The sequence below is a fragment of the Oncorhynchus tshawytscha genome, linkage group LG06 (assembly GCF_018296145.1).
Source record: "Oncorhynchus tshawytscha isolate Ot180627B linkage group LG06, Otsh_v2.0, whole genome shotgun sequence".
NCBI classification, from domain to species: Eukaryota; Metazoa; Chordata; class Actinopteri; order Salmoniformes; family Salmonidae; genus Oncorhynchus; species Oncorhynchus tshawytscha.
In genome coordinates, this window is record NC_056434.1 from 52,467,541 (window position 1) to 52,477,090 (window position 9,550).

Consider the following 9,550-nt stretch of genomic DNA (forward strand, 5'->3'; position numbering starts at 1 on the left):
GAAAGAAAGAGACCAAGAGAGACTGAAAATGAGAGAGGGCTCACAGCTGGACTGTCTCTTCTACTCTGCCTGTTGTCATCTGTTTACATCTAGCCTAAGAGTGACCTGCGTCAGCACCGCTGCATAATTGTGCTCCATGTTAGTGTTTATGCTTCAGGCATCTGTCAGCGAGCACACTGCATAATTGTGTTCTGTGTGTGTGAGTGAGTGTATGTGTTAATGCTTTTGCCTCTGTCAGGATGAGAATAGAGGAACAGTACGCTTCTCTGTTCTGTTGAGAATCACATGCTTCCACTCACATGCACCAAACTGCCTCTCCTCTGCTCCCTCTCGTGCCATAAAGGCTAATGGTCCGTCCAGTGTTAGATGGAATTAGCCCCAGTCTGTGGAGGAAGGGATGGGATGGAAACATATAGAGCACGCACATACATGTGCACGCACTCACTCACTCACTCACTCACGCTCTCTCTCTGACACACACGCACACGTGAGGCCGTTAGAAGGATTTGTGAAGTGTGCGCATGCCTGCGTGTGTGTGTCTGTGTGTGTGTGAACCCGTCACTGCTAACAAGGACATAAGCCTCATTTAATAATATTGTTTACTCCTTTCTTTTTCTCTCTCTTAGTCAGAAATTGGATTCGGCAAGCTGGAGACCTACATCAAACTGGACAAATTAGGAGAGGTGTGTGTCTGTGTCTATCTGTGTGTGTTTGTGTGTGTTTCCACTCCCAAATCTCCCGCTATCTTAAAGGCCACACCTGCTAGTTTCCCATTGTCATTAATTAGACTTAGACACTCAGTCATTGCCCCTTCACCTGGTAATAGAGACCTTGACCTCTTCTCTTAGCTGATAATCAGTGTGTGAGGGGATCCGTTTGAGCAAAGCACAGAAATCTCAAATGATCTTGACCCCGAAGTAAGTGAGGTCTCGCTTTAAAGTTTCTCACCCATCTCTCTATCCCTCCCTCTCTCCCTCCAGGGGATGTATGCATGCTAACGGTGTTTAAGGGGGGAGTAAACTGATAGACAACCTCTCTCATCCCCCTCTCCCTCTCTTATCCCTCTCTCTCCCCCCAGGGGACGTATGCTACAGTGTTTAAAGGAAGGAGTAAACTGACAGACAACCTGGTGGCTCTGAAGGAGATCAGACTGGAGCACGAGGAGGGAGCACCTTGCACTGCTATCAGAGAGGTGTCCTTACTGAAGGACCTGAAACACGCCAACATAGTGACCCTGCACGACATCATCCACACCGACAAGTCCCTGACGCTAGTCTTCGAGTACCTGGTGAGAACGACATCCTCTTTCTGACGCCTCATATCACTGACGATAGAATATGATGTGACGGCACATGATAGTTTCAGGGACAGTACAGCCTGGTCCAATCAATCAAATCAAATGGTTTTTTTCTCACATGCTTTGTCAACAACAGGTGTCGACTAACAGGGAAATGCTTTCTTATGGGCCCTTCCCGACAATGCTGAGAGAGAAACAGAAAAAAGAATAGAAATACGAGGAATAAATACACAACGAGTAAATGATAACTTGGTTATACTCACAGGGTACCTGTACCGAGTTGATGTGGAGGGTACGAGGTAATTGGGTTGTGGTGTTTCTGAGTTGCTGCTTCGTTCAGTGACTCATCTCGTCTTCTCTCCTGCAGGACAAGGACCTGAAGCAGTACATGGACGACTGTGGGAACATCCTGAGCATGCAGAACGTCAAGGTTAGTGTCTACAGTACACTACAGGCTTGCCTGCCTGTTTCCACAGAGACCAGGCTCCTTCTGTAGTAGAAAACATCCTCGCTCTGCTCTCTGCTGGTGACTAGCGCAACGTCAACTCGAAGAATTGAAATGTGTCACACCTCAAATGGAAGTTCACTCTGTAAAAATAAAGTCATTCTTATCCAATGGAGATTTTTGGGAAACTATTACACTCTTTTCCCCCACTCACATAGCTTAAGATAGAAAAAAAATAATTTTGCTGGTGTTTACACAGTTGCGAGTATCTGGCTGCCTTGAGAGAGCTGACATCTTTGTTGTTTTGGCTCAGATATTCTTGTTCCAGATCTTGCGAGGGCTGGCGTACTGTCACAAACGGAAGGTTCTTCACAGAGATCTGAAGCCTCAGAACCTGCTCATCAACGACCGAGGAGAGCTCAAACTGGCAGACTTCGGTGAGAGATCTGTTCTCATTCTACCCTGGGTTCTAGGGGTTGAAAACGCTGGTTGTTCCTCAAGTACGCTTTTCACACTATCGTGCTAACATGAGCCGTACTGAGCTGGCTCGGATGTTTTTATTTTCTGGAACCATGGTCTGGTTCCAGCAACTATGGTGGAGGCGGAACCAGGCCAGCGCAGTCCAGGTCAGCTTGGCTCAATTTGGCATGATTGCTGACATTGAGCCTGTCTATTCAGTAAAGTCTGACTAAAATGTCCCTCGTTGTTATTTTGTTCCAGGTCTGGCCCGGGCCAAGTCAGTCCCCACTAAGACGTACTCCAACGAGGTGGTTACGCTCTGGTACCGGCCTCCTGACGTTCTACTGGGCTCCTCAGAGTACTCCACACCTATAGACATGTGGTGAGTGGGCTGAGGTGATCTAGAACCATGAGAGAACCAACATAGGAACCATGAGCGTTGCTTGAGGGTTATAATGAGCCATTGATCTTTTAATCTAATCTGAATGATATATATGCAAAACTGAAAGCCATCTTGACCCCTATATCTGTCACACTTTTGGCGGTCCTTATGTTACGCCCTGAATAATGAGAATAGCCATGCACCTAATTTACAGTGAAGGGCAGGGATAGTTAAGTGAAAGGGGGTGTATAGACTCCCCTAATAAAGACATGCATTGACTTGTTTTACATCTATTTGAACTCTAACCTAATCCATCTGACCCCAGGGGTGTGGGGTGTATATTCTATGAGATGTCTGCCGGGAGGCCTCTGTTCCCTGGTTCGACTGTGGAGGACGAACTGCATCTCATCTTTAGACTGCTGGGTGAGTGCTGCCACCTGTTGGCGGGAACACAAATACCACATGACATGCTACGATTGAATCAGTTTGCTCTCTGCTCTCTCTTGCATATGTAATTGAATGTTGTGCACTGTTGTGTGTTGTTAATCATTTTAGTTTGCTTGTATATGTCACAGCACCACACATACAATTGTCTTTGGAAAAGTAGTTTATCTAAGTCTATTTTTAACCGAGGCAAGTCATCTTTTATGATTAAAGCTCCAATGCAGCCGTTTGTTTTATCTCAATATCAGATAATTTGTGGGTAACAATTAAGTACCGTACTGTGATTGTTTAATTTAGCTAGCACTGTCTTGGACTGGTCTGAGTGAGGAGAGGAACACAGAAAATTTGCTGTTATTGGCAAAGAGGTTTGGAACTCCAAACTCCATCCGACCCAAACAGGCTGAAATTTCTGGCTGTCTTTTCAAACGGCTCTTACACTAAAAGGGCATTATCATCATTCTCACAATTTCACAGTATTATTCCAACCTCAGTGTTGGAATGTACAGTGCCTTGCGAAAGTATTCGGCCCCCTTCAACTTTACGACCTTTTGCCACATTTCAGGCTTCAAACATAAAGATATAAAACTGTATTTTTTTGTGAAGAATCAACAACAAGTGGGACACAATCATGAAGTGGAACGACATTTATTGGATATTTCAAACTTTTTTAACAAATCAAAAACTGAAAAATTGGGTGTGCAAAATTATTCAGCCCCCTTAAGGTAATACTTTGTAGCGCCACCTTTTGCTGCGATTACAGCTGTAAGTCGCTTGGGGTATGTCTCTATCAGTTTTGCACATCGAGAGACTGACATTTTTTCCCATTCCTCCTTGCAAAACAGCTCGAGCTCAGTGAGGTTGGATGGAGAGCATTTGTGAACAGCAGTTTTCAGTTCTTTCCACAGATTCTCGATTGGATTCAGGTCTGGACTTTGACTTGGCCATTCTAACACCTGGATATGTTTATTTTTGAACCATTCCATTGTAGATTTTGCTTTATGCTTTGGATCATTGTCTTGTTGGAAGACAAATCTCCGTCCCAGTCTCAGGTCTTTTGCAGACTCCATCAGGTTTTCTTCCAGAATGGTCCTGTATTTGGCTCCATCCATCTTCCCATCAATTTTAACCATCTTCCCTGTCCCTGCTGAAGAAAAGCAGGCCCAAACCATGATGCTGCCACCACCATGTTTGACAGTGGGGATGGTGTGTTCAGGGTGATGAGCTGTGTTGCTTTTACGCCAAACATAACGTTTTGCATTGTTGCCAAAAAGTTACATTTTGGTTTCATCTGACCAGAGCACCTTCTTCCACATGTTTGGTGTGTCTCCCAGGTGGCTTGTGGCAAACTTTAAACAACACTTTTTATGGATATCTTTAAGAAATGGCTTTCTTCTTGCCACTCTTCCATAAAGGCCAGATTTGTGCAATATACTACTGATTGTTGTCCTATGGACAGAGTCTCCCACCTCAGCTGTAGATCTCTGCAGTTCATCCAGAGTGATCATGGGCCTCTTGGCTGCATCTCTGATCAGTCTTCTCCTTGTATGAGCTGAAAGTTTAGAGGGATGGCCAGGTCTTGGTAGATTTGCAGTGGTCTGATACTCCTTCCATTTCAATATTATTGCTTGCACAGTGCTCCTTGGGATGTTTAAAGCTTGGGAAATCTTTTTGTATCCAAATCCGGCTTTAAATTTCTTCACAACAGTATCTCGGACCTGCCTGGTGTGTTCCTTGTTCTTCATGATGCTCTCTGCGCTTTTAACGGACCTCTGAGACTATCACAGTGCAGGTACATTTATACGGAGACTTGATTACACACAGGTGGATTGTATTTATCATCATTAGTCATTTAGGTCAACATTGGATCATTCAGAGATCCTCACTGAACTTCTGGAGAGAGTTTGCTGCACTGAAAGTAAAGGGGCTGAATAATTTTGCACGCCCAATTTTTCAATTTTTGATTTGTTAAAAAAATTTGAAATATCCAATAAATGTCGTTCCACTTCATGATTGTGTCCCACTTGTTGTTGATTCTTCACAAAAAAATACAGTTTTATATCTTTATGTTTGAAGCCTGAAATGTGGCAAAAGGTCGCAAAGTTCAAGGGGGCCGAATACTTTCGCAAGGCACTGTATATAAAGCACAGGAGAATCATGTTTTTGACTGGGTCTTTAAACTGTCCTGCATGTCTGAAAATCTTCTCCCCCACCCCCCTGAACCAGGCACACCTACAGAGGACAGCTGGCCTGGGATCTCTTCCATGGACGAGTTCAAGTCCTACAAGTTCCCAAAGTACAAGACACAGCCCCTTATCAACCATGCACCCAGGTATGTAGGGCTGCCTGCCTGGGGTTGGAGCTGAGGGGGTTAATATGAATAAATATGGTCCTAACCATCTCAAATTGTCATCAATGTATGACTAAGTGAACATTTGACTTGAATGTAAGTTAGGATTTTACCCCTTATCAGACAACTTTTCCAACGCGATTTCCACAGATTCCCACAAACAAGTAGCTACACCACATGTCTATTGTCAGCTCCCAAAGTAAATGGCTTATGTGTAAAATCCAGGTTTCTTTTTTAGTGAAGTACCTTGGCCGTTCTGCTTTCAAAAAAAGACTTTGTAAGAGAAGCGTTTTCTAAAAGTGTGTGTGTGCTGTGCTTTTGTGCTGTGCTGCTTTCTTGTGCGTTTGTGATTCACTTCCTGTGAAGTAAATCCTGTGGAATAGTCAACTCTGCTTCCTTCCTATAGTTTGCTACACCACCATGAGTCACTCCCACTGATCTAACACCCCTCCCTCAGTTCTCTACCCCCCCCTCACCACTCTCTCTGTGTCTCTCTGCCTCTCTTTCCCTCCCACTGTCTTTCTCTCCCTCTGTTTCTCTGTCTCCTATCCCTCTGTTCTCTCCCTTGTCTCTTCCCCCTCTATATTTCTCTCTCTCTCCCTGTTTCTCTCTGCTTCTCTCTCTCTCTCTCTCTCTCGCCCTGTTTCTCTCTGCCTCTCTCTCTCCCTGTTTCTCTCCCTGTTTCTCTCTGCCTCTCTCTCTCTCTAACTCTCTCTCTCTCTGTGAATCTCTGTTCTCAGGTTGGACACTGACGGCATTGACCTGCTGCTTTCATTTCTAAAAGTGAGTTCCACTATAGTTGATTAGGGACGGATAACAATAACAATCGTCTGAATCGTATCTGAAAAACAGCAACATGCTGTTGTTACATTGGGACAATGTACTTGCACAAAACTGATAGAATTGTAAGGGAAAACTTAGTGAACATGGGGTCTATCCTAACTTCACCCAAAGGCAGATGTGTACAGCACATGATTTAATTCATATTACTTACTATTTAGCTTCCTGTAGGCAGGATTTGATTTGCAGAGTGGTGATGTTTGTCTGTCACAAGTTCTCCAATAGAGGGGCACACACACACACACTGTAATGTTTCTCTGTCGTTGCTTTTCCAGTACGAGTCCAAGAAGCGGATGTCTGCAGACGAGTCAATGAGACAGCCCTACTTCAGGAGCCTGGGGACGCAAGCATACACACTGCCAGAGAGTGAGTGATGAGATGGAAGCAAGGCTGGAGACTTGGCAGGCTCTGCTTACTGTTCTAGTGATATTAGTCTGCAGTCTGCACACTCAAGTAGTCAGCTGCAACTGTGTAACAAAGCCCTGAGTGTTCTAAATATGGAAATCTAATTGTTCTGGCTATATGGTAACGCTGTTCTGCGGGGGTGTGGGCTCCTTATCTTTTTTCCTTTTCTCTCTTTTTGTGTGTGTGTGCGTGACAGGCATATCCCTATTTACGCTAAAGGAGGTCCAATTGCAGAGAGATCCTGGCTATAGGAACTCTAACTATCCCGAGTCAGGTGAGTGGAGTCCACCAGGGATCAATATTAATACTTATTATGTTTCCATTTTTCAAAAAAAAACAAAAAACAATTACAAATATTTCAATACACATTAATACCCTGAAAAGGGTGTTTATTTATTATCACCTAACAGTCTTCATTAACCTAGTGGTTAATGATAAAACCATTCCCTTAAAATGATTAATTTGTGCTTTGCTTTTGTTTTATCTCTCAGGCAACGGCAAGAACAGAAGGCAGAGCCTGCTCTTCTAGGTTCCTGTTCAACAGCTAACTGTATAGTCATACAGACAGAGATAGTTCAGTCCCAGAGATGGACGTCTACTAGGGCCAGGGGGGTAGGATACCCCCTCCTCCCTCTGTGTGGCCCCCCCTCCACCTGCCAGGGTCCCCTATCTACACTACAGTTTGGCCCCTGGGGTTCTGGCTCAGTGAAACTGGCCCAATATAAGAGACATTTATACATTTATATTTATTGGGGAAGAGAGAATTTGCTGCTAAAAATCCAACTACTGTCTAGAAGATTCTAACTGGCTCAGTCACTTTAAAAAAACAAAACATGCAATGTGTATAGATTTTTCATTATTTTGAAGTGGTGTTTTATTCTTTTTGTGGTTTTGTCATCATTCATCTCTATTATTTCCACCTCAAAACTCCTCTGTGTGTGTGTGTGTGTGAGTGTAAGACAGACAGACGGACCCCGACCGACCCTGACCCGACCGACATCTTCGCTGTTGCAGTCTGACGTTTTGGATTTTCTCTCACCTGTTGACGTGCAACGGGGATGTATTCAAACGTCATCCATATTTCTGGACCTTTCATTTCACAAGATACTGTTGAGGCCAGTTCAGCCCTGACCATATCCACCTGCTGTCAACCTGAGATACTGTATCTCCATTTTTATAGAAGATATGGGAACAGTGATTGGCTTTGGTGAAAACAGGTTAGTTGTTAGAACTGGAGCTTCCACTGTACTGCATTATTTAAATTTCTGTAAATATATCAATATGACCTGACAATCTAATACCCTGCACAACGTAACTACAGTGTACCGTGGGCGACCTGGAACGCATGATGACAACTCTTCTCTCTTACTGCACCAAACTTCCTGTGTCTGTCATGAAGGGTGTGTGAGCGGAGCTGAAATCCCACTGCACTGTCCAACCACTGTCATCCATCCATTCATTCCCGAACCCTCCTTCAACCATCTGTAAAATGGTTCCTTATTTTGAATTGCGTTCATCATAATTGTGTTGCACGCATGCTCTGTATGGGAAAAGAAGCACACATACAGTCACTGAACTTCTCGGATGCTTCCGAAATAGCATCCTACTCCTTATATAGTGCACTTCTTTTGACCGGAGCCTATGGGCTTCTAGTCAAAGGTAGTAGAGTATAGGGTGCTATTTCAGATGGACCCTTCCAATTATATTCAGGGTGCTCTTAGTACTCGTCCACGGCCCATATTTATGAAGCCTCTCAGAGTAGGAGTGCTGATCTAGGATCAGTTATACCATTTATGATCGTAATGAATAAGACTCTGGGTACTCGGCTCTGCGCGCTCCAGCGGCTCGGAGAAGAGACTGCGAGTAACATTTCATGGACAGGGAGGACCTGATCCTAGATCAGCACTCCTACTCGGAGACGCTTTATGAATACAGGCCCAGTTTTCCTAGTGAATACAGTACTGAGTTTGCGTACGGTCTACTTAACAGTGTTACCTGTTACCTTTTATGATACTATTCCGTTTAGGTTTATTTGTGGATCATTGTTATTGTTGGTGTGGCATATTGTTGGGATGCCCTCCTTATTTTTGAGCTTGATAAAAAAACAAATCTGAGAAAATACAATTAAACTGAAGATGAAAAACACTTCTCCTTCTGATGTGTTACTTCTGCTCCATCTGTTCCTCTAGTTAGCCTCTATCCCAGACAGACAGACAGACAGACAGACAGACAGACACATACAGTGGGGCAAAAAAGTATTTAGTCAGCCACCAATTGTGCAAGTTCTCCCACTTAAGAAGATGAGAGGCCTGTAATTTTCATCATAGGTACACTTCAACTATGACAGACAAAATTAGAGAGAAAAACCCCCAGAAAATCACATTGTAGGATTTTTTAATGAATTATTTGCAAATTATGGTGGAAAATAAGTATTTGGTCACCTACAAACAAGCAAGATTTCTGGCTCTCACAGACCTGTAACTTCTTCTTTAAGAGGTTTCTCTGTCCTCCACTCGTTACCTGTTTGAACTTGTTATCAGTATAAAAGACACCTGTCCACAACCTCAAACAGTCACACTCCAAACTCCACTATGGCCAAGACCAAAGAGCCGTCAAAGGACACCAGAAACAAAATTGTAGACCTGCACCAGGCTGGGAAGACTGAATCTGCAATAGGTAAGCAGCTTGGTTTGAAGAAATCAACTGTGGGAGCAATTATTAGGAAATGGAAGACATACAAGACCACTAATAATCTCCCTCGATCTGGGGCTCCACGCAAGATCTCACCCCGTGGGGTCAAAATGATCACAAGAACGGTGAGCAAAAATCCCAGAACCACACGGGGGCACCTAGTGAATGACCTGCAGAGAGCTGGGACCAAAGTAACAAAGCCTACCATCAGTAACACACTACGCCGCCAGGGACTCAAAT

General features: G+C 44.0%; 1 protein-coding gene across 2 annotated transcripts in view; it reads left to right on the forward strand.

Moving 5' to 3' along the window:
• The window catches only part of LOC112252711 (cyclin-dependent kinase 17-like), a 51,115-nt gene extending 42,351 nt beyond the window's left edge, over positions 1-8,764 (forward strand). For both annotated transcript variants that reach the window (XM_042323377.1, XM_042323378.1), the window contains exons 6-16: positions 627-683; positions 1,079-1,288; positions 1,665-1,727; positions 2,056-2,179; positions 2,463-2,583; positions 2,909-3,006; positions 5,251-5,356; positions 6,115-6,157; positions 6,490-6,580; positions 6,816-6,893; positions 7,111-8,764. In XM_042323377.1, the coding sequence (XP_042179311.1) occupies positions 627-683; positions 1,079-1,288; positions 1,665-1,727; positions 2,056-2,179; positions 2,463-2,583; positions 2,909-3,006; positions 5,251-5,356; positions 6,115-6,157; positions 6,490-6,580; positions 6,816-6,893; positions 7,111-7,148 (1,029 nt within the window). In that variant the 3' untranslated portion in view covers positions 7,149-8,764. The remainder of the gene's footprint in view (positions 1-626; positions 684-1,078; positions 1,289-1,664; positions 1,728-2,055; positions 2,180-2,462; positions 2,584-2,908; positions 3,007-5,250; positions 5,357-6,114; positions 6,158-6,489; positions 6,581-6,815; positions 6,894-7,110) is intronic.
• The last annotated feature ends 786 nt before the right edge of the window (positions 8,765-9,550 follow it).